Here is a 26,023-nt window from a genome sequence, read left to right on the forward strand (position 1 = left end):
AGGTGAGGAGGAATTTTTTTTATCCAGAGAGTAGTAAATCTGTGGAAGGCTCTGCGGTGAAGGCCGAGCCCATGGGTGTATTTAAGGTGGAATTGATTGTTTCATGATTGGTAAGGACATCAAAGGATCTGGCAAGAAGGCAAGTGTGTGGGGTTAAGTGAGATCCGGGATCAGCCATGATGGATTGGCTGAATGGCTTAATTCTGCTCCGATATCTTATAGTCTTATACCTAGCTGAGCAGATATAAAGAAGGGAAGTGGAAAAAGAAGCTTAACCTTGAGCTCTTCTTTCTCTGACTGAAGTTTGTCTTGGTGGAAGCCTTGAAGAACTAAAGCCTCAAGATCACCACTCTGACTCTGTCTGCTGCAACGACAGCCCTTGCTCTTACCCTTGCCTGACTTTAATTTGCTCTTGCTAATCAATCCCAAATGTCAATTGGTCACTGGTCAAAGCTCTTTTTTGCTGTAGCGACCCACTACTGCAGACATCCCAACTATCCCAGAAGTTCCAGGAGCCTCCCGCAGATGAATAGTGGCTCCCTGACGCCCGCAAATTATATACAATATCACAGAAATCAATTTTTTTGGAGTGAGCAAGCGAGAGAGCGCGTGAGATCAAGAAAGCGAGAGCACGAGAGAGAAAGCAAGCGAGAGCGCGAGAGACCACGAGAGAGAGCGCGAGCAAGAGAGAGAGCGAGAGCGCACCATGGCAGAGTGTTCCAAAAAAAATAAAACATACGTCACCCCAGACTACACTAAAGTGTACCCCTGCCTAATAGGGGTCAAAAATAATGACAGTGTTGCTCGCTGCACTGTTTGCAACAGTGACTTTTCTATTGCCCATGGTGGGTTAAGACTGTAAAAGACATGTTGAGGTGAGTTTAACAGGTGTCATTCGTTCATTAGCATAGCTAACGTTATTTAAACTAGCTGGCTAGCTGCTAAGGAGCTACTCTATTGCAGACATCCCACCTCTCCCGGAAGTGTGTGATGTTGGAAGATTTAAAAAGAACACAGCCTCATACAGCAGGCAACATAGTTTGTGGGCTGCGGAGTGAGCCGGGAGCAGAGTGAAGGTTTAAGGGCTTAGGCGGGAACGGGAGAGGCGAGGAAGGTTTGGTATTCATTTTTTGTTGTTATTTCAGGAGAGGGGCAGTATGAGTGTGAGGGCAGCTTGTTGTTCTGGGTGCCAGATGTGGGAGGTCGTGGAGTCTGCAAGCCTCCTGGACGTCCACATCTGCGCCAGGTGTGCCGAGCTGCAGCTCCTAAGGGACCACGTTAGGGAACTGGAGCTGCAGCTCGATGACCTTCGTCTGGTCAGGGAGAGTGAGGAGTTGATAGAGAGGAGTTACAGGCAGGTGGTCACACCGGGGCCACGGGAGGTTAGTGGGTCACGGTTAGGAGGGGGAAGGGGAAGAGTCAGGTACCCTGGCTGTGCCCCTTGACAATAGGTACTCCTGTTTGAGTACTGTTGGGGGGGACAGCTTACCCGGGGGAAGCGACAGTGGCCATGCCTCCGGCACAGAGTCCGGCCCTGTAGCTCAGAAGGGTAGGGAAAGGAAGAGGAGGGCAGTTGTAATAGGGGACTTGATAGTAAGGTGGTCAGGTAGGAGATTCTGTGGACGCAGTCCAGAGACCCGGGTGGTAGTTTGCCTCCCTGGTGCCAGGGTCCGGGATATTTCTGATCGCCTCCAAGATATCCTGAAGTGGGAGGGTGAGGAGCCAGAGGTCGTGGTACATATAAGTACCAATATACCTCATTACATATAGGTAGGAAAAGGGAAGAGGTCCTGAAAGGAGAATATAGGGAGTTAGGAAGGGAGTTGAGAAAAATCTCGGGATTACTGCCTGTGCCACGCGACAGTGAGAGTAGGAATGCAATGAGGTGGAGGATAAATGCGTGGCTGAGGGATTGGAGCAGGGGGCAGGGATTCAAGTTTTTGGATCATTGGGACCTCTTTTGGCACAGGTGTGACCTGTACAAAAAGGATGGGTTACACTTGAATCCTAGGGGGACCAATATCCTGCAGGGGAGATTTGTGAGGGCTACTGAGGTGACTTTAAACTAGAATGGTTGGGGGGTGGGAATCAAATTAAAGAGACTAGGAGAGAGGAGATTAGTTCACAACAGGGGGATGAGAACAAGTGCAGAGAGTCAGAGGGGTGTAAAATGAGGGTAGAAGCAAAAAGTAGTAAGGTGAAAAGTAAAAGTGGCAGGCCGACAAATTCAGGGCAAGCATCAAAAAGGGCCACTTTTCAACATAATTGTATAAGGGCTAAGAGTGTTGTAATAGTGAGCCTGAAGGCTTTGTGTGTCAATGCAAGGAGCATTCGTAACGTGACTGAATTAAAAGTGCAGATTGTTATTAATGCATATGATATAGTTGAGATCACAGAGACATGGCTCCAGGGTGACCAAGGATGGGAGCTCAACATTCAGGGATATTCAATATTCAGGAGAGATAGACATGAAAGAAAAGGAAGTGGGGTAACATTGCTGGTTAGAGAGGAAATTAACACAATAGAAAGGAAGGATATTAGCCAGGAGGATGTGGAATCGATATGGGGAGAGCTGCATAACACTAAGGGGCAGAAAACGCTGGTGGGAGTTGTGTACAGGCCACCTAACAGTAGTAGCGAGATTGGGGATGGTATTAAACAGGAAATTAGAAATGTGTGCAATAAAGGAACAGCAGTTATAATGGGTGACTTCAATCTACATATAGATTGGGTGAACCAAATTGGTAAGAGTGCTGAGGAAGAGGATTTCTTGGAATGTATGCGGGATGGTTTTTTGAACCAACATGTCGAGGAACCAACTAGAGAGCAGGCTATTCTAGACTGGGTATTGAGCAATGAGGAAGGGTTAATTAGCAATCTTGTCGTGAGAGGCCCCTTGGGTAAGAGTGACCATAATATGGTAGAGTTCTTCATTAAGATGGAGAGTGACATAGTTAATTCAGAAACAAAGGTTCTGAACTTAAAGAAGGGTAACTTTGAAGGTATGAGACATGAATTAGCTAAGATAGACTGGCAAATGACACTTAAGGGGTTGACGGTGGATATGCAATGGCAAGCATTTAAAGATCGCATGGATGAACTACAACAATTGTTCATCCCAGTTTGGCAAAAGAATAAATCGGGGAAAGTAGTGCACCCGTGGCTGACAAGGGAAATTAGGGATAGTATCAATTCCAAAGAAGAAGCATACAAATTACCCAGAAAAAGTGGCTCACCTGAGGACTGGGAGAATTTCAGAGTCCAGCAGAGGAGGACAAAGGGCTTAATTAGGAAGGGGAAAAAAGATTATGAGAGAAAACTGGCAAAGAACATTAAAACTGACTGTAAAAGCTTTTATAGATATGTGAAAAGAAAAAGACTGGTAAAGAGAAATGTAGGTCCCCTACAGACAGAAACAGGTGAATTGATTATGGGGAGCAAGGACATGGCAGACCAATTGAATAATTACTTTGGTTCTGTCTTCACTAAGGAGGACATAAATAATCTTACGGAAATAGTAAGGGACAGAGGGTCCAGTGAGATGGAGGAACTGAGCGAAATACATGTTAGTAGGGAAGTGGTGTTAGGTAAATTGAAGGGATTGAAGGCAGATAAATCCCCAGGGCCAGATGGTCTGCATCCCAGAGTGCTTAAGGAAGTAGCCCAAGAAATAGTGGATGCATTAGTGATAATTTTTCAAAACTCTTAGGTTCTGGACTAGTTCCTGAGGATTGGAGGGTGGCTAATGTAACCCTACTTTTTAAAAAAGGAGGGAGAGAGAAACCGGGGAATTATAGACCAGTTAGCCTAACATCGGTGGTGGGGAAAATGCTAGAGTCAGTTATCAAAGATGTGATAACAGCACATCTGGAAAGCGGTGAAATCATCGGACAAAGTCAGCATGGATTTGTGAAAGGAAAACTATGTCTGACGAATCTCATAGAATTTTTTGAGGATGTAACTAGTAGAGTGGATAGGGGAGAACCAGTGGATGTGGTATATTTGAATTTTCAAAAGGCTTTTGACAAGGTCCCACACTGGAGATTAGTGTGCAAACTTAAAGCACACGGTATTGGGGGTAAGGTATTGATGTGGATAGAGAATTGGTTGGCAGACAGGAAGCAAAGAGTGGGAATAAACGGGACCTTTTCAGAATGAGAGACAGTGACTAGTGGGGTACCGCAAGGCTCAGAGCTGGGACCCCAGTTGTTTACAATATATATTAATGACTTAGATGAGGGAATTAAATGCAGCATCTCCAAGTTTGCGGATGACACGAAGCTGGGCAGCAGTGTTAGCTGTGAGGAGGATGCTGAGAGGATGCAGGGTGACTTGGATAGGTTAGTTGAGTGGGCACATTCATGGCAGATGCAATTTAATGTGGATAAATGTGAGGTTATCCACTTTGGTGGCAAAAACAGGAAAACAGATTATTATTTGAATGGTGGCCCTTAGGAAAAGGGGAGGTGCAACGAGACCTAGGTGTCATTGTACACCAGTCATTGAAAGTGGGCATGCAGGTACAGCAGGCGGTGAAAAGGGCAAATGGTATGCTGGCATTCATAGCAAGAGGATTCGAGTACAGGAGCAGGGAGGTACTACTGCAGTTGTAGAAGGCCTTGGTGAGACCACATCTGGAGCATTGTGTGCAGTTTTGGTCCCCTAATCTGAGGAAGGACATCCTTGCCATAGAGGGAGTACAAAGAAGGTTCACCAGATTGATTCCTGGGGTGGGAAGACTTTCATATGATGAAAGACTGGATCGACTAGGCTTATATTCGTTGGAATTTAGAAGATTGAGGGGGGATCTTATTGAAACATATAAAATCCTAAAGGAATTGGACAGACTAGATGCAGGAAGATTGTTCCCGATGTTGGGGAAGTCCAGAACGAGGGGTCACAGTTTGAGGATAAAGGGGAAGCCTTTTAGTACCGAGATTAGGAAAAACTTCTTCACACACGGAGTGGTGAATCTATGGAATTCTCTGCCACAGGAAACAGTTGAGGCCAGTTCATTGGCTATATTTAAGAGGGAGTTAGATATGGCCCTTGTGGCTGAAGGGATCAGGGGGTATGGAGGGAAGGCTGGTACAGAGTTCTGAGTTGGATGATCAGCCATGATCGTACTGAATGGCAGTGCAGGCTCGAAGGGCCGAATGGCCTACTCCTGCACCTATTTTCTATGTTTCTATAAGTCTCCTGCAAATTGATGGTGCTACCTCCCTGAAATCAGTTTTTGCAGGGTGGGATGTCTGCTATTGGCTTTTCTACTCTGATCTGGATGTGGTTTCGGGGTACTTGGAGGTACATGACAAAATAGGCTGTAATCAGTATGGTTTCCTCAAGGGAAAATCTTGCCTGACAAATATGTTGGAATTCCTTGGAGAAATAACAAGCAGTATAAACAAAAGAGAATTGGTGGATGTTGTGGATCTGGACTTTCAGAAGGCCTTTGACAAGGTGCCTTACGAGGCTGCTTAACAAGTTAAGAGCCCATGTTATTACAGGAAAGTTACTAGCATGGATAAAACAGTGGCTGATTGGCAGGAGGGAAAGAGTGGGAATAATGGAACTGCAACTCCAGCCTTGAACTCCAGGCCGGGTCTTTATGTGCTGCTATTTTGACTCCCGTCTCCCCTTCCCCCACCACCACTCTGCAACCCTGTCTCCCTCAGATCCCACTGTCAGCTCCTGGGCCCTCAGGGGCTCCATCTTCCTCTCACCCCAACCCTCCCCTCTCCACTGACACCCCCAGCCTCCCCCCTCCCCTCTCTGATCCCAGCTCTCATCCGTGCCGGGTCTTTACCATCCCCTCCGACCTTCAACTGTCGGAGGCAGAATGCTCTGTCCTCAGTAAGGGCCTCACCTTTGTCCCCCTTCACCCACACCTCAGCAAGTTCTGCGTTCGCCATGATGCGGAACTCTTCTTCCGCTGTCTCCGTCTCCGAGCCTACTTCTTCGACAAGGACTCTTCCAACCCCACTGATGACCGCTTCTCCCGTCTTCAACCCTCCTCTTCTTCATGGACACCCCGCTCTGGTCTTCTGCCTGCTCTGGATCTCTTTATTGCTAACTGCCGACAGGACATTAACGGTCTCGATTTCACCGCACCTTGTTTCCATTCCAACCTTACTCCTTCCGAACGCTCTGCTCTCCACTCCCTCCGCACTAATCCTAACCTTACTATTAAACCCGCCGATAAGGGAGGTGCTGTTGTAGTCTGACGTACTGACTTCTACCTTGTCGAGGCACAGCGACAACTTGCGGATACCTCCTCTTATTTACCCCTCGATCGTGACCCCACTAAGGAGCATTAGGCCATTGTCTCCCACACCATCACCGACTTTATCCGCTCAGGGGATCTCCCATCCACTGCTACCAACCTTATAGTTCCCACACCTCGCACTTCCCATTTCTACCTCCTACCCAAGATCCACAAACCTGCCTATCCTGGCAGACCTATTGTCTCAGCTTGCTCCTGCCCCACCAAACTCGTTTCTGCATACCTCGACACGGTTTTATCCCCCCTTGTTCAATCCCTTCCTACCTATCTTCGTGACACTTCTCACGCTCTTAAACTTTTCAATGATTTTAAGTTCCCTGGCCCCCACCGCTTTATTTTCACCATGGATGTCCAGTCCCTATATACTTCCATCCCCCATCGGGAAGGTCTCAAAGCTCTCCGCTTCTTTTTGGATTCCAGACCTAATCAGTTCCCCTCTACCACCACTTGCTTTGTCTAGCAATTAGTCCTTACTCTTAATAATTTCTCTTTTGGCTCCTCCCACTTCCTCCAAACTAAAGGTGTAGCTATGGGCACCCATATGGGTCCTAGCTATGCCTGCCTTTTTGTTGGCTTTGTGGAACAATCTATGTTCTGAACCTATTCTGGTATCTGTCCCCCACTTTTCCTTTGCTACATCGACGACTGCATTGGCGCTGATTCCTGCACACATGCTGAGCTCGTTGACTTTATTAACTTTGCCTACAACTTTCACCCTGCCCTCAAGTTTATCTGGTCCATTTCCAACACCTCCCTCCCCTTTCTAGATCTTTCTGCCTCTATCTCTGGAGACAGCTTATCCACTGATGTCTACTATGAGCCTACTGACTCTCACAGCTATCTGGACTATTCCTCTTCTCACCCTGTCTCTTGCAAAAATGCCATCCCCTTCTCACAATTCCTCCGTCTCCGCCGCATCTGCTCTCAGGATGAGGCTTTTCATTCCAGGACGAGGGAGATGTCCTCCTTTTTTAAAGAAAGGGGCTTCCCTTCCTCCACCATCAACTCTGCTCTCAAACGTATCTCCCCCATTTCACGCACATCTGCTCTCCATAAGACCATAAGACAAAGGAGCAGAAGTAGGCCATTCGGCCCATCGAGTCTGCTCCGCCATTTTATCATGAGCTGATACATTTTATCCTATTTAGTCCCACTGCCCCGCCTTCTCACCATAACCTTTGATGCCCTGGCTACTCAGATACCTATCAATCTCTGCCTTAAAGACACCCAATGACTTGGCCTCCACTGCTGCCCGTGGCAACAAATTCCATAGATTCACCACCCTCTGACTAAAAAAATTTTTTCGCATTTCTGTTCTGAAAGGGCGCCCTTCAATCCTGAAGTCATGCCCTCTTGTACTAGACTCCCCCATCATGGGAAACAACTTTGCCACATCCACTCTGTCCATGCCTTTTAACATTCGAAATGTTTCTATGAGGTCTCCCCTCATTCTTCTAAACTCCAAGGAATACAGTCCAAGAGCGGACAAGCGTTCCTCATATGTTAACCCTCTCATTCCCGGAATCATTCTAGTGAATCTTCTCTGTACCCTCTCCAACGTCAGCACATCCTTTCTTAAATAAGGAGACCAAAACTGCCCACAGTACTCCAAGTGAGGTCTCACCAGCGCCTTATAGAGCCTCAACATCACATCCCTGCTCCGATACTCTATTCCTCTAGAAATGAATGCCAACATTGCATTCGCCTTCTTCACTACCGACTCAACCTGGAAGTTAACTTTAAGGGAATCTTGTACGAGGACTCCCAAGTCCCGTTGCATCTCAGAAATTTGAATTCTTTCCCCATTTAAATAATAGTCTGCCCGTTTATTTTTTCTGCCAAAGTGCATAACCATACACTTTCCAACATTGTACTTCATTTGCCACTTCTCTGCCCATTCTTCCAATCTATCCAAGTCTCTCTGCAGACTCTCTGTTTCCTCAGCACTACCGGCCCCTCCACCTATCTTCGTATCGTCAGCAAACTTAGCCACAAAGCCATCTATTCCATAATCCAAATCGTTGATGTACAATGTAAAAAGAAGCGGCCCCAACTCTGATCCCTGTAGAACACCACTGGTAACCGGCAGCCAACCAGAATAGGATCCCTTTATTCCCACTCTCTGTTTCCTGCCAATCAGCCAACGCTCTATCCACGTATGTAACTTTCCTGTAATTCCATGGGCTCTTATCTTGTTAAGCAGCCTCACGTGTGGCACCTTGTCAAAAGGCCTTCTGAAAATCCAAATGTACAACATCCACTGCATCTCCCTTGTCTAGCCTACTGGTAATTTCCTCAAAAAATTGTAATAGGTTTGTCAGGCAGGATTTTCCTTTAAGGAATCCATGCTGAGTTCTGCCTATCTTGTCATATGCCTCCAGGTACTCTGTAACCTCATCCTTGACAATCGACTCCAACAACTTCCCAACCACCGACGTCTAGCTAGCAGGTCTATAATTTCCTTTTTGCTTCCTTGCCCCCTTCTTAAATAGCGGAGTGACATTTGCAATCTTCCAGTCCTCCGGAACCATGCCAGAATCTATCGACTTTTGAAAGATCATCGCTAATGCCTCCGCAATCTCCACAGCTACTTCCTTCAGAACACGAGGATGCATTCCATCTGGTCCAGGAGATTTATCGACCTTTAGCCTATTCAGCTTCCTGAGTACTTTCTCTGTCGTAATTGTGACTGCGCACACTTCTCTTCCCTGCCACCCTTGAGTGTCCGGTATCCTGCTGTCTTCCTCAGTGAAGACTAATGCAAAATACTTGTTCAGTTCCTCTGCCATCTCCTCATCTCCCATTACAATTCCTCCAGTATCATTTTCTATCGGTCCTATATCTACTCTCACCTGTCTTTTACTCTTTATATACTTGAAAAAGCTTTTAGTATCCTCTTCAATATTATTTGCTAGTTTCCTTTCATAGTTAATCTTTTCTCTCTTAATGACCTTCTTGGTTTCCTTTTGTAAGGTTTTAAAGACTTCCCAATCCTCTGTCTTCCCACTAATTTTTGCTTCCTTGTATGCCCTCTCCTTAGCTTTAACTTTGGCTTTGACTTCTCTTGTCAACCACGGTTGCATCCTTTTTCCACTCGAAAATTTCTTCTTTTTTGGAATATACCTGTCTTGCACATTCCTCATTTCTCGCATAAACTCCAGCCACTGCTGCTCTGCCGTCTTTCCCGCCAGTGTCTCTTTCCAGTCAACTTTGGCCAGTTCCTCTCTCATGCCACTGTAGTTTCCTTTACTCCACTGAAACACCGACACATCAGATTTTGGCTTCTCTTTTTCTAATTTCACAGTGAACTCAATCATGTTATGATCACTGTCTCCTAAGGGTTCCTTCACCTCAATCTCTCCAATCACCTCTGGTTCATTACACAATACCCAATCCATTACAGCCGATCCCCTAGTGGGCTCAACGACAAGCTGTTCTAAAAAGCCATCTCGCAGACATTCTACAAATTCTCTCTCTTGACATGCAGTGCCGACCTGATTTTTCCAATCTACTCGCATGTTAAAATCCCCCACAATTATCATAACACTGCCCTTCTGACAAGCCTTTTCTATTTCCAGTTGTAATTTGTAGTCCACATCCCTGCAGCTGTTTGGAGGCCTGTAAATAACTGCCATCAGGGTCCTTTTACCCCTACTATTCCTTAGCTCAACCCATAAAGATTCTGCACCTTCCGATCCTATATCACCTCTTTCTAACGATTTAATATCATTTCTTACCAATAAAGCCACGCCTCCCCCTCTGCCTACCTTCCTATCCTTCCGATACACCGTGTATCCTTGGACGTTCAGCTTCCAGAGACATGCATCCTTTAGCCAGGTCTCAGTGATGGCCACAATATCATACCTGCCAATCTGTAGCTGTACAACAAGATCATCCACCTTATTTCTTATGCTGCGTGCATTTAAGTACAACATCTTAAGACCAGTATTTGATACTTTTTGCTTTGATTTCACTGCAACTTTATTGCACTGCAACTCATCCCAATGGCTACACATTTGCCCCATCACCTGCCTGTCTTTCCTGACATCTTTACTGCTCACTATCTTAGATTTACTTCTGTTTTCTCCTTCCTCCGCTCTATCATTCTGGTTCCCATCCCCCTGCCAAATTAGTTTAAACCCTCCCTAACAGCTCTATTAAACTTTCCCGCCAGGATATTGGTCCCCTTCGGGTTCAGGTGTAACCTGTCCTTTTTGAACAGGTCATACTTCCCCCAGAAGAGATCTCAATTATCCAAGAATCTGAAGCCCTGCCCCCTACACCAATCTCTTGAGCCAGGCATTCATCTGCCTGATCCGACTACTCTTGCCCTCGCTAGCACATGGCACAGTTAGCAATCCCGAGATTACTACCCTGGAGGTCCTGCTTCTCAGCTTCCTTCCTAACTCCCGGAAATCTCTCTTCAGGACCTCCTCCTTTGTCCTATCTATGTCATTGGTACCAACATGTACCAAGACAACTGGCTGCTCACCCTCCCCCTTTAGAATATTCAGGACCCGATCCGAGACATCCCGTACCCTGGCACCTGGGAGGCAACACACCATGCGGGTATCTCTGTCAGGCTCACAGAATCTCCTGTCTGTTCCCCTGACTATGGAATCCTCCACGACTACCGCATTTCTCTTCACCCTCCTTCTCTCCTGCACAACGACGCCAGGCTCAATGCCAGAGACCCGGTCACCGTGGGCATTCCCTGTCAGGTCATCCCCCTCAACAGCATCCAGAACAAGATATTTGTTGCTGAGGGGGACAGCCACAGGGGTGCTCTCCACTATCTGGGCATTTCCCTTCCCTCTCTTGACAGTGACCCAGTGTTCTGACCCCTGTAGCCTAGGGATGACTACCTCCCTATAGCTCCTGTCTATCCCCTCTTCACTTTCCCTGATAAGCACTAGGTCATCAAGCTGCAGCTGCAGATCCCTAACACAGTCTCTGAGGAGCTGCAACTCGGTGCACCTGGCGCAGATGTGGCCATCAGGGAGGCTGGAAGTCTCCCAGGATTCCCACATCTGACACCCTGAACAAAGCACTAACCCTGCAGGCATGCTATCTAATTCTACACGAATGAAACAGGAAAAATGTGTCTACTCACCCACTTACCTCGCCAAACAGACAAACTTTTTAAACCATTAGCTATAAGAGCCCTGCTGTTCCTGTCTGTCCGGGCCGATTCGTGAAAGGGTTGGGGGGGGGGGGCGGGAGAGAGAAAAAAAGAGTTGGCGCTTCGCTCTCGCCTCTTCCCGTTTATCGCCGAAGCCCGTTGAAGCCAAAGCCCTACACTCTGCTACCGCTCACTCCGCTGCCCGCTCCAACAGCTGCCCGCTTTATAGGGTGGTCGCCTTTTTAAACTCTCACTCCATCCTCCCGCCACCCCACTAGGAATAGGGTTCCCCTGGTCCTCACCTACCACCCCACCAGCCTCCTGGTCCAACATATTATTCTCCGTAACCTCTGCCACCTCCAACGGGATCCCACCACTAAGCACATCTTTCCCTCCCCCCGCACCATGCTTTCCACAGGGATCGCTCCCTACGCGACTCCCTTGTCCATTCGTTCCCCCCCATCCTTCCCCACTGATCTCCCTCCTGGCACTTATCCTTGAAAGCGGAACAAGTGCTGCACATGCCCTTACACTTCCTCCCTTACCACCATTCAGGGCCCCAGACAGTCCTTCCAGGTGAGGCGACACTTCACCTGTGAGTCGGCTGGGGTGATATACTGCGTCCGGTGCTCCCAATGTGGCCTTCTCTATATCGGCGAGACCCGATGCATACTGGGAGACCGTTTTGCTGAACACCTACGCTCTGTCTGCCAGAGAAAGCAGGATCTCCCAGTGGCCACACATTTTAATTCCACATCCCGTTCCCATTCTGACATGTCTATCCACAGCCTCCTCTACTGTAAAGATGAAGCCACACTCAGGTTGGAGGAACAACACCTTTTATTCCGTCTGGGTAGCCTCCAACCTGATGGCATGAACATTGACTTCTCTAACTTCTGTTAATGCCTTTCCTCCCCCTCGAACCCCATCTGTTATTTATTTATATACACACATTCTTTTTCTCTCTCTCCTTTTTCTCCCTCTGTCCCTCTCACCCCTTGCCCATCCTCTGGGTTTTTCCCCCCACCCCGCTTTTCCTTCTCTCTGGGCCTCCTGTCCCATGATCCTCTCATATTCCCTTTGCCAATCACCTGTGCAGCTCTTGGCTCCATCCCTCCCCCTCCTATCTTCTCCTATCATTTTGGATCTCACCTTCCCCCTCTCACTTTCAAATCTCTTACTTACTCTTCCTTCAGTTAGTCCTGACAAAGAGTCTCGGCCTGAAACGTCGACTGTACCTCTTCCTAGAGATGCTGCCTGGCCTGCTGCGTTCACCAGCAACTTTGATGTGTGTTGCTTGAATTTCCAGCATCTGCAGAATTCATCTTGTTTGTGGGAATAATGGAAGCCTTTTCTGGTTGTCTGCTGCTGACTAGTATTGTTCCTCGAGTCTGTGTTGGGACAAATTCTTGTTACGCCAATATGCCAATGATGGGAGTTGATGGCTTTCTGGTCAAATTGGCAGATGAAATGAAAATCGCTGGAGGGGCAGATAGTTTTGTGGAAGTAGAGAGGCTTTTAGAAGGATTTAAATCGGATTAAGAGAATGGACAAAGTGGCAGATGGAATACAGTGATGAGAAGTGTATTTTGCACTTTGGTAGTAGAAATAAAGAGGTAGATTATTTTCTAAGTGGGGAGAAAATTAAAAAATCTGTAGAGGGAGGGGACTTGGGAGTCCTTGTGGAGGATTCTGTAAAGATTAGTTTGCGAGTCTAGTCGGCGGTGAGGAAGGCATATGCAATGTTAGCATTTGTTTCAAGAGGGCTAGTATATAAAAGCAAGGATGCCATGCTGAGACTTTATAAAGCACTAGTGAGGACTCACTTGGAGTATTGTGCGAAGTTTGGGCCCCTTATCTATGAAAGGATGTACTGATATTGGAGAAGGTTCAAAGGAGGTTCTCGAAAATGTAACATGAAGATTTTTTGATGGTTCTTGGCCTGTACTCACTGGTATTCAGAAGAATGAGGTTGACCTCAATGAAACGTGACAAATGTTGAAAGGCCTTGTTAGAGGATGTTTCCTATGTGGAGGAGTTTAGGACCAGAGTACACAGCCACAGGAAATCGTGGAGGCCAAGTCTTTATGTGCATTTAAGGCAGAGAGTTGATAGATTATTGATTAGTCAAACGTAACTGGGAGAAAGCAGGAGATTGGGGCTAAGAGGGAAAATTGAATTAGCCATAATGGTATGGCGGAGCGGACACCTAATTCTGCTGCTATATCTTACGGTCTTACATAGAGACTCGAGTTTACAGACGTTGGTGCGAGGAACAGAAAATGTCTGAAACCATAGAAAAACTACAGCACAGAAACAGGCCTTTTGGCCCTTCTTAGCTTTGCCGAACCATTTTCTGCCTAGTCCCACTGACCTGCACACGGACCATAACCCTCCATACACCTCCCATCCATGTATCTGTCCAATTTATTCTTAAATATTAAAATAGAACCCGCATTTACCACCTCGTCTGGCAGCTAATTCCATACTCCCACCACTCTCTGTGTGAAGAAGCCCCCCCAATGTTCCCTTTAAACTTTTCCCCCCTCACCCTTAACCCATGTCCTCTAGTTTTTTTCTCCCCTTGCCTCAGTGGAAAAAGCCTGCTTGCATTCACTCTATCTATACCCATCATGATTTTATATACCTCTATCAAATCTCCCCTCATTCTTCTACGCTCCAGGGAATAAAGTCCTAACCTATTCAACCTTTCTCTGTAACTGAGTTTCTCAAGTCCCGGCAACATCCTTGTAAACCTTCCCTGCACTCTTTCAATCTTATTTATCTCCTTCCTGTAATTTGGTGACCAAAACTGAACACAATACTCCAGATTTGGCCTCACCAATGCCTTATACAACTCATCATAACATTCCAGCTCTTATACTCAATACTTTGATTAATAAAGGCCTATGTACCAAAAGCTCTCTTTACGACCCTATCTACCTGCGACGCCACTTTTAGGGAATTTTGTATCGGTATTCCCAGATCCCTCTGTTCTACTGCACTCCTCAATGCCTTACCATTAACTCTGTATGTTCTACCTTGGTTTGTCCTTCCAACATGCAATACCTCACACTTGTCTGTATTATTCTCCATCTGCCATTTTTCAGCCCATTTTCCAAGCTGGTCCAAGTCCCTCTGCAGGCTCTGAAAACCTTCCTCACTGTCTACTGCACCTCCAATCTTTGTATCATCAGCAAATTTGCTGATCCAGTTTACCACATTATCATCCAGATCATTGATATAGATGACAAATAACAATGGACCCAGCACTGATCCCTGTGGCACACCACTAGTCACAGGCCTCCACTCGGAGAAGCAATTCTCTACTACCACTCATTGGCTTCTTCTATTGAGCCAATGTCTAATCCAATTTACCACCTCTCCATGTATACCTAGCGACTAAATTTTCCTAACTAACCTCCCTTGCGGGACCTTGTCAAAGGCCTTACTGAAGTGCATGTAGACAATATCCACTGCCTTCCCTTCATCCACTTCCCTGGTAACCTCCTTGAAAAACTCCAATAGATTGGTCAAACATGACCTACCACGCACAAAGCCATGTTGACTCTCCCTAATAAGTCCCTGTCTATCCAAATGCTTGTAGATTCTGTCTCTTAGTACTCCCTCCAATAACTTACCTACTACCGACGTTAAACTCACCGGCCTATAATTTCCCAGATTACTTTTTGATCCTTTTTTAAACAACGGAAGAACATGAGCCACTCTCCAATCCTCCGGCACCTCACCTGTAGACAGCGACGTTTTAAATATTTCTGCCAGGGCCCCTGCAATTTCGACACCAGTCTCCTTCAAGGTCCAAGGGAACACCCTGTCAGGTCCCGGGGATTTATCCACTTTAATTTTCCTCAAGACAGCAAGGACCTCCTCCTTTTCCATCTGTACAGTTTCCATGATCTCACTAATTGTTCCCCTTAATTCCATAGACTTCATGCCAGTTTCCTTAGTAAATACAGACGCAAAAAAACTATTTAAGATCTCCCCCATTTCCTTTGGTTCCGCACATAGCCGACCACTCTGATCTTCAAGAGGACTAATTTTATCCCTTACAATCCTTTTGCTCTTAATATACCTGTAAAAGCTCTTTGGATTATCCTTCACTTTGACTGCCAAGGCAACCTCATGTCTTCTTTTAGCCCTCCTGATTTCTTTCCTAAGTATTTTCTTGCACTTCTTATTTACTATACATGTCATACAACTCCCTCTTCTTCTTTATCAGAGTTGCAATATCCCTTGAGAACCAAGGTTCCTTATTCCTATTCACTTTGCCTTTAATCCTGACTGGGAGATACAAACTCTGCACTCTGAAAATTTCTCCTTTGAAGGCTTCCCACCTACTGATCACATCTTTGCCAGAGAACAACCTGTCCCAATCCACACTTTTTAGATCCTTTCTCATTTCTTCAAATTTGGCCTTCTTCCAGTTCAGAACCTCAACCCTAGGACCAGATCTATCCTTGTATGGTGAGTAGCAGTTCTGTGGGTGAAAATGCCTTGTTAATGAGAGGTTAGAGACTGGCCAGACTGGGTCAGGCTGACAGGAAGGTGACAGTAACTCAGATAACAGCACATTACGACATTGGTGTGCTGAAGAGCATCTCTGATCACACAATATGTCAAACAACAGCAGAAGATCACACTGAGTTCCACTCCTGTACCTACTAAAGTGCCATTGAGTGTATGCAGTTCCCTTATGCAGATCATTAATATATTGTGGATAACTGTTACTCAAACCTTCATACCCTTTCATAGCCCACTAATTGATACTTGCCAACTGAGGAATAAATTACTTTTTGGAATGCAATTAGATGCTTCTATAGTGACATAATCTGCAACAACCTTGAATCAATGCATATGTTTAGTCACTTGCTGAAGAAAATAACTGATTGAATATTTGTTTGCTTTAGTTCTGTGCAGAACAGTGAACGCGGGAAGAAGCTGGGAAATGCAGTGATTTCCACAAGTCGCAGTGTGATGCAGACAGGAAAAGCAGTCGGTAAGTCCACTAACCGTTACTTCCCATGATTACTCCACAGCTCGCTGTGAGATTGGCAAGTTTCTCAGTTGCAGTCCCACTTGCCCCCTCCCTTTTGGAAGAACCCACCATTAACCCCAGTTATCCTTACTAATTACCAGTTCTATACCCAATACTCTTCCATTAGCATTACTTCAATATATTGTTACCTATCAGCCCATGCCTATTTTCCTCAAACTTGCTGTTTGAATCACTTTAATGACATTTTGAATGCTTAGAAAATAGCAATCAAAATCAAAAATAACATCCAACGTTACGGCCCACGATTTGCTTTGTAATAGGAGGAGAATGATATTGGCCAAGAGGTGGTGACTGTGTCACCGGAGGTGTACTGCGGGGGCTGCTGCTTTTTCTTACATACATAATGATTTAGATGACAACAAAGGTGGGTGGGTTAGCAAGTTTACTCACAACAGAAAAAATGTTGAAGTGAAGGAGGTTGTGAAAGGATACAGATGGATATAAATCTTAGTAGTTGGGAAGATGTTGGAGTCAATTGTTAAGGATGAGCTGATGGAGTACTTGGTGACAGAGGAGAAGATAGTACAAAGTCAGCATGGTTTCCTTCAGGGAAAATCCTGCCTGATGAACCTGTTGGAATTGCAAACATGAGAGGACACAGCTTTAAGGCGCTTGGAAGAAGCTACAGAGGAGATGTCAGGGGTAAGTTTTTTACAAGAGTGTGGTGAGTGCATGGAATGGGCTGCTAGCAACTGTGGGAGGCGGATACAACAGGGTCCTTTAAGAGACTGCTGGACAGGTACATGGAGCTTAGAAAAATAGAGGGCTATGGGTAACCCGAGGTAATTTCTAAAGTTCAGCACAGCATTCTGGGCTGTGTATTCAGCTGTAGGTTTTTAGTGTGTTTCTGTGAATTCTTTGAGGAGATTACAAGTAAGATAGATAAAGGGGATGTGGGGGATGTTGTATATTTGGACTTTCAGAAGGACTTTGACAAAGTGCCACACATGAGGCTGCTTACCAAGTTAAGAGCCCACGGTATTACTGGAAAGTTACTAACATGGATAGAGCATTGACTGATTGGTAGGAGGCAGTGAGCGGGAATAAGAGGATCCTTTTCTGGTTGGGTTTGGTGTTGGGACCACTTCTTTTTGTGCTGTATATAAATGATTTAGATGATGAAATAGATGGCTTTGTTGCCAAGTTTGCAGATAATACAAAGATTAGTGGGGGGGCAGGTAGTGTTGAGGAAACAGGATGCAGAAGGACAGACAAGTTAGGAGAATGGGCAAGAAAGTGGCAAATGACATACAACTTTGGTAGTAGAAATAAATGTGCGGACTGTTTTCTAAACAGGGAGAAAATCCAGGAATCTGAAATGCAGAGGATTTTGAGAGTCCTTGTGCAGAACACCCTGAAGGTTAACTTGCAGGTTGAGTTAGTGATGAGGAAGGCAAATGCCATGTTAACATTCATAGAAACATAGAAAATAGGTGTAGGAGTAGGCCATTCGGCCCTTTGAGCCTGCACCGCCATTCAGTATGATCATGGCTGATCATCCAACTCAGAACCCTGTACCAACCTTCCCTCCATACCCGCTGATCCCTTTAGCCACAAGGGCCATATCTAACTCTCTCTTAAATATAGCCAATGAACTGGCCTCAACTGTTTCCTGCAGCAGAGAATTCCATAGATTCACCACTCTCTGTGTGAAGAAGTTTTTCCTAATCTCGTCCTAAAAGGCTTCCCCTTTATCCTCAAACTGTGACCCCTCATTCTGGACTTCCCCAACATCGGGAACAATCTTCCTGCATCTAGCCTGTCCAATCCTTTTAGGATTTTATACGTTTCAATAAGATCCCCCCTCAATCTTCTAAATTCCAATGAGTATAAGCCTAGTCAATCCAGTCTTTCATCATCTGAAAGTCCTGCCATCCCAGGAATCAATCTGGTGAACCTTCCTTGTACTCCCTCTGTGGCAAGAATGTCGTTCCTCAGATTAGGGGACCAAAACTGCACACAATACTCCAGGTGTGGTCTCACCAAGGCCTTGTACAACTGCAGTAGTACCTCCTTGCTCCTGTACTCGAATATTCTTGCCAGCATACCATTTGCCTTTTTCACCGCCTGCTGTACCTGCATGCCCACTTTCAATGGCTGGTGTATAACGACACCCAGGTCTCGTTGCACCTCCCCTTTTCCTAATCGGCCACCATTCAGATAATAATCTGTTTTCCTGTTTTTGGCACCAAAGTGGATAACTTCACATTTATCCACATTAAATTGCATCTGCCATGAATTTGCCCACTCACCTAACCTATCCAAGTCACCCTGCATCCTCTTAACATCCTCCTCACAGCTAACACTGCCGCCCAGCTTCGTGTCATCCGCAAACTTGGAGATGCTGCATTTAATTCCCTCATCTAAGTCATTAATATATATTGTAAACAACTGGGGTCCCAGCACTGAGCCTTGCAGTATCCCACTAGTCACTGCCTGCCATTCTGAAAAGGTCCCGTTTATTCCCACTCTTTGCTTCCTGTCTGCCAACCAATTCTCTATCCACATCAATGCCTTACCCCCAATACTGTGTGGTTTAAGTTTGCACACTAATCTCGTGTGGGACCTTGTCAAAAGCCTTTTGAAAATCCAGATACCACATCCACTGGTTCTCCCCTATCCACTCTACTAGTTACATCCTCAAAAAATTCTATGAGATTCGTCAGACATGATTTTCCTTTCACAAATCCATGCTGACTTTGTCCGATGATTTCACCGCTTTCCAAATGTGCTGTTATCACATCTTTGATAACTGACTCTAGCATTTTCCCCACCACCAATGTTAGGCTAAACGGTCTATAATTCCCCAGTTTCTCTCTCCCTCCTTTTTTAAAAAGTGGGGTTACATTAGCCACCCTCCAATCCTCAGAAACTAGTCCAGAATCTCATTTCAAGAGGTCTAGAATACAATAGCAAAGATGTGATGCTGAGGCTTTTTAAGGCACTGGTGAGGCCTCACCTTGAGTATTGTGAACAGTTTTGAGTCCTTCATCTTAGAAAATATGTGCTGGCATTGGACAGGGTCCAGAGGAGGTTCACAAGGAAGATTGCATAAATGAAAGGGTGATCATAGGACGAATGTTTGATGGCTCTAGGCCTGTACTCGCTGGAATTCAGAAGGATGAGGGGGGATTTCATTGAAACCTTTCGAACGTTGAAAGGCCTAGACAGAGTAGATGTGGAAAGGATGTTTCCCATGGTGGGAGAGTCTGTGACAAGAGGGCACAGCCTCAGGATAGAGGGGCGCCCTTTCAAACCAGGGATGCAGAGTAATTTCTTTAGCCAAAGGGTGGTGAATTTGTGGAATTTGTTGCCATATGCAGCAGTGGAGGCCAAGCCATTGAGTGTACTTAAGGCAGAGATTGATAGATTGTTGATTGGGCACGACATCAGATGTTACAGAGAGAAGGCCGGGAACTGGGGTTGAGGAGCTTAAAAAAAAAGAATCAGCTATGATTGAATGGCTGAGCAGACTCGGTGGGCCAGATGGTCTAATTCTGCTCCTATGTCTTATAGTCAAAGTCAACTGGAAACATAAAAACATAGAAATCTACAACACATTACAGGCCCTTCAGTCCACAATGTGGTGCTAACCATGTAACCTAGTCTAGAAGCGGCCTAGAATTTCACTACCGCATAGCCCTCTATTTTTCAAAGCTCAGTATACCTATCTGAGTCTCTTAAAACATCCGATTGTACCTGCCTCTAACACCTTCGCTGGTAATGCATTCCACGCACCCACCACTCTCTGTGTGAAAAACTTACCTCTGACATCCTTCTTGTAACTATTTCCCAGCACTTTAAAACTAGGCCCCCTCGTGTTAGCCAATTCAGCCCCGGGAAAGTTGGGTGGAGTGGTGGCAGATGGAATTATTTTTTATTACTTAAAAGATGTGTCTGAAGAATTGGACCGGGGGTGCAGGAATTCAGATTTCTGGACAATTGGCACCTGTTCTGGTGTAGCTGGGATCTACTTGTACAAAAAGCACGGGTTGCTCTTGAATCCAGGGGGGACCAATACTCTTGCGTGCAGATTTACTAGATCTGTTGAAAGTGGTTTAAAATAATATTGCAGGGGGATGGGAACCAGGATGATAGAGCTGAGGATGAGCCAACAGGTTTAAAAGTAGATGATGGGTGTAACATGAATATAAGGAAGGACAAGCCAATGATTGGGTACAAATGCAGACAGAGCGAAGGGGTAAATTTGTACCACAGAGGCAAAAGTCAAAGGGCAAAGAATGCAAGACTGAAGGTGCTGTATTTAAATGTGCTTAGCATTTGGAAGAAGGTGGAGGAACTTGTGGCCCAATTGGAGATTGGTCAGTATGACATTGTGGACATCACTGAGTCGTGGCTGAAAGAAGGCCATAGTTGGGAGCTTAACAACAAAGGATATATTTTGTATCATAAGGACAGGCAGGAAGGCATAGGCGATGGTATGGCTGTACAGTATTCATGTAGCGCAGGATATAAGTGGCTGACAAAGGAAGTTAACAACTACATAAAAGCCAAGGAAAGGGCATATAAAGTAGCAAAAGTGGAGTGGGAAGTTGGATGATTGGAAAGCTCTTAAAATCCAACAAAAGGCAACTAAAAAGCTCTAAGAAGGAAAAAGTTGAAATATGAGGGCAGACTAGCCAATAATATAAAGCAGGATACCAAAAATTTCTTCAGTAATATAAAGACTAAAAGAGAGGTAAGAATCTATATTAGACCACTGGAAAATGATGCTGGTGAGGAAGAGTTGAAGAAACCTAACCAGTTCCCCTCTACCACCACTCTGCTCCATCTAGCGGAATTAGTCCTTACTCTTAATAATTTCTCCTTTGGCTCCTCCCACTTCCTCCAAACTAAACATGTAGCTATGGGCACCCTCATGGGTCCTAGCTATGCCTGCCTTTTTGTTAGCTTTGTGGAACAATCTATGTTCCAAGCCTATTCTGGTATCTGTCCCCCACTTTTCCTTCGCTGCATTGGCGCTGCTTCCTGCACGCATGCTGAGCTCGTTGACTTCATTAACTTTGCCTACAACTTTCACCCTGCCCTCAAGTTTACCTGGTCCATTTCTGACACCTCCCTCCCCTTTCTAGATCTTTCTGTCTCTATCTCTGGAGACAGCTTATCTACTGATGTCTACTATGAGCCTACTGACTCTCACAGCTATCTGGACTATTCCTCTTCTCACCCCGTCTCTTGCAAAAATGCCATCCCCTTCTCACAATTCCTCCGTCTCCGCCGCATCTGCTCTCAGGATGAGGCTTTTCATTCCAGGACGAGGGAGATGTCCTCCTTTTTTAAAGAAAGGGGCTTCCCTTCCTCCACCATCAACTCTGCTCTCAAACGCATCTCCCCCATTTCACGCACATCTGCTCTCACTCCATCCTCCCACCACCCCACTAGGAATAGGGTTCCCTTGGTCCTCACCTACCACCCCACCAGCCTCCTGGTCCAACATATTATTCTCCGTAACTTCCGCCACCTCCAACGGGATCCCACCACTAAGCACATCTTTCCCTCCCCCCCACCACCATGCTTTCCACAGGGATGGCTTCCTACGTGACTCCCTTGTCCATTCGTCCCCCCCCCATCCCTCCCCACTGATCTCCCTCCTGGCACTTATCCTTGTAAGCGGAACAAGTGCTGCACATGCCCTTACACTTCCTCCCTTACCACCATTCAGGGCCCCAGACAGTCCTTCCAGGTGAGGCGACACTTCACCTGTGAGTCGGCTGGGGTGATATACTGCGTCCGGTGCTCCCAATGTGGCCTTCTCTATATTGGCGAGACCCGATGCATACTTGGAGACCGTTTTGCTGAACACCTACGCTCTGTCTGCCAGAGAAAGCAGGATCTCCCAGTGGCCACACATTTTAATTCCACATCCCATTCCCATTCTGACATGTCTATCCACGGCCTCCTGTACTGTAAAGATGAAGCCAACTCAGGTTGGAGGAACAACACCTTATATTCCCTCTGGGTAGCCTCCAACCTGATGGCATGAACATTGACTTCTCTAACTTCTGTTAATGCCTTTCCTCCCCCTCGTACCCCATCCGTTATTTATTTATATACACACATTCTTTTTCTCTCTCTCCTTTTTCTCCCTCTGTCCCTCTCACTATACCCCTTGCCCATCCTCTGGGTTCCCCCTCCCCCTTCTCCTTCTCCCCAGACCTCCTGTCCCATGATCCTCTCATATCCCTTTTGCCAATCACCTGTCCAGCTCTTGGCTCCAACCCTCCCCCTCCCCCTCCCCCTCCCCCTTTCAAATCTTTCACTAGCTCTTCTTTCAGTTAGTCCTGACGAAGGGTCTCGGCCTGAAACGTCGACTGTACCTCTTCCTAGAGATGCTGCCTGGCCTGCTGAGTTCACCAGCAACTTTGATGTGTGTTGCTGGTGAGGAACTAATGGGGGACAAAGAAATAGCAGAATGAACCTAATGAAAGACACCAGGAATAAGTGCCATTGTTATTACAAAGGGAAAAAATGCGAGTCAAGCTCAAAGGTCTGAAGGTGGATAAGTTACCTGGACCAGATGGACTACATCCCAGAGTCCTGAGAGAGGCGGCTGTGGGAGATAACAGATGCATTGGTCATGATCTTTCAAGAATCACAAAGGTTGGGGGTATTGTGGATAGTCTAGAGGGTTGTCAGAGATTACAGTGGGACATTGATAGGATGCAGAACTGGGCTGAGAAGTGGCAGATGGACTTCACTGTGCAAGACACCAACAGTGTGCCAGATGTTGAAGGGTGCGAGGGAAGAGAAGTGAGAGCAGTTACTATTACAAGGGAGCAGGTGCTCAAAAAAGTTGAAAGAGCTAAGGGTACAGAAGTCACCTGGACCAGATGAACTGCACCCGAGGACTCTGAAAGAGGTTGCATCAGCAATGATCTTTCAGAAATCATGGGACTCTGGCATGGTGCCGGAGGACTGAAAAATTGCAAGTGTCACTCCACTCTTTAAGAAAGCAGGAAGGCAGCAGAAAAGGAAATTATAGACCAGTTAGCCTGACCTCAGTGGTTGAGATGATGTGGAGCCAATTGTTAAGCATGGACAAGGTAAGACAAAATCAGCATGGCTTATAACGGAAAATCTTGCCTGACGAATCTGTTGGAATTCTTTGCGGAGAATACAAATAGGATAGATAAAGGGGATGTAGTAAATGTTGTATATTTGGAATTTCAGAAGGCCTTTGACAAAGTACCACACATGAGGCTGCTTGCCAAGTTAAGAGCCCGTGGTATTACAGGAATTTCAGGAATTTTTTGGCATGGTTAGTGCATTGGTTGATTGGTAGGAGGCAGCGAGTGGCATTAGCGGAAGTCAGAGAAGTCAATGTTCATGCCCTCGGGTTGGAGGCTATCCAGACGGAATATAAGGTGTTGTTCCTCCAACCTGAGTGTGGCTTCATCTTGACAGTAGAGGAGGCCATGGATAGACATAACAGAATGGGAATGGGACATGGAATTAAAATGTGTGGCCACTGGGAGATCCTGCTTTCTCTGGCAGACAGAGCGTAGGTGCTCAGCAAAACGATCTCCCAGCCTGCGTCAGGTCTCGCCAATACATAGAAGGCCACATCAGGAGCACCGGACACAGTATATCACCCCAGCCGACTCACAGGTGAAGTGTTGCCTCACCTGAAAGGACTGTCTGGGGCCCTGAATGGTGGTGAGGGAGGAAGTGTAAGGGCATGTGTAGCACTTGTTCCGCTTACAAGGCTAGGTGCCGGGAGGGAGATCGGTGGGAAGGGATGGGGAGGATGAATGGACAAGGGAGTCATGTAGGGAGCGATCCCTGCGGAAAGCAGAAAGCGGGGGAGGGAAAGATGTGCTTGGTGGTGGGATCCCGTTGGAGGTGGCAGAAGTTACAGAGAATTATATATTGGACCCGGAGGCTGGTGGGGTGGTAGGTGAGGACAACGGGAACCCTATTCCTAGTGGGGTGGCAGGAGGATGGGGTGAGAGCAGATGTGCGTGAAATGGGAGAGATGCGTTTGAGAGCAGAGTTGATGGTGGAGGAAGGGAAGCCCCTTTCTTTAAAAAGTAAGACATCTCCTTCGTCCTGGAATGAAAAGCCTCATCCTGAGAGCAGATGTGGTGGAGACGGAGGAATTGCGAGACGGGGATTCCCTTGCAATTTCTCTGTCGACTGTACCTCTTCCTATAGATGCTACCTGGCCTGCTGCGTTCCACCAACATTTTGTATGTGTTGCTTGAATTTCCAGCATCTGCAGATTTCCTAGTGTTTGGGAATAAAAGAATCCTTTTTTGGTTGGCTACCAGTGACTAGTGATGTTCTGCAGGGTTCTGTATTGGAACTGCTTTTCATGTTATATATATCTCAATGATTTAGATGATGGAATAGATGGCTTTGTTGCCAAGATTGCACATGATACGAAGTTTGGTGGAGGGGCAGGTAGTGTTGAACATTACAGGGTTGCCAACCATGTAACCTGCTCTAGAAGCTGCCTAAAATTTCCCTACCGTATAGCCCTCTATTTTTCTACCTCCATGCTGCTGTCTAAGTCTCTGAAAAGACCCTATTGTATCCACCTCTACCACCATTGAACCATAGAAACTACAGCACAGAAACAGGCCCTTTGGCCCTTCTTGGCTGTGCCGAACCATTTTCTGCCTAGTCCCACTGACCTGCACACGGACCATATCCCTCCATACACCTCCCATCCATGTATCTGTCCAATTTATTCTTAAATGTTAAAAAAGAACCCGCATTTACCACCTCGTCTGGCAGCTCATTCCATACTCCCACCACTCTCTGTGTGAAGAAGCCCCCCCCCTAATGTTCCCTTTAAACTTTTCCCCCCTCACCCTTAACCCATGTCCTCTGGTTTTTTTCTCCCCTTGCCTCAGTGGAAAAAGCCTGCTTGCATTCACTCTATCTATACCCATCATAATTTTATACACCTCTATCAAATCTCCCCTCATTCTTCTACGCTCCAGGGAATAAAGTCCTAACCTATTCAACCTTTCTCTGTAACTGAGTTTCTCAAGTCCCGGCAACATCCTTGTAAACCTTCTCTGCACTCTTTCAACCTTATTTATATCCTTCCTGTAATTTGGTGTCCAAAACTGAACACAATACTCCAGATTCGGCCTCACCAATGCCTTATACAACCTCATCATAACATTCCAGCTCTTATACTCAATACGATTAAAAAAGGCCAATGTACCAAAAGCTCTCTTTACGACCCTATCTACCTGTGACGCTACTTTTAGGGAATTTTGTATCTGTATTCCCAGATCCTTCTGTTCCACTGCACTCCTCAGTGCCTTACCATTAACCCTGTATGTTCTACGTTGGTTTGTCCTTCCAACGTGCAATACCTCACACTTGTCAGTATTAAACTCCATCTGCCATTTTACAGCCCATTTTTCCAGCTGGTCCAAGTCCCTCTGCAGGCTCTGAAAACCTTCCTCACTGTCTACTACACCTCCAATCTTTGTATCATCAGCAAACTTGCTGATCCAATTTACCACATTATCATCCAGATCATTGATATAGATGACAAATA

The 26,023-nt window shown here is 46.1% G+C and overlaps 1 protein-coding gene across 2 annotated transcripts in view; it reads left to right on the top strand.

The window, feature by feature from the left end:
* avl9 (AVL9 homolog (S. cerevisiase)) overlaps positions 1 to 26,023 on the top strand; it is a 286,897-nt gene that overhangs the window by 255,972 nt on the left and 4,902 nt on the right. For both annotated transcript variants that reach the window (XR_011885036.1, XM_072251628.1), the window contains one exon: positions 16,334 to 16,422. Coding sequence is in view for 1 of the 2 variants with exons in the window: in XM_072251628.1 (XP_072107729.1) it covers positions 16,334 to 16,422 (89 nt within the window). In the remaining variant the exon portion in view is untranslated. The remainder of the gene's footprint in view (positions 1 to 16,333; positions 16,423 to 26,023) is intronic.

This window comes from Mobula birostris, chromosome 1, assembly GCF_030028105.1.
Source record: "Mobula birostris isolate sMobBir1 chromosome 1, sMobBir1.hap1, whole genome shotgun sequence".
NCBI lineage: Eukaryota > Metazoa > Chordata > Chondrichthyes > Myliobatiformes > Myliobatidae > Mobula > Mobula birostris.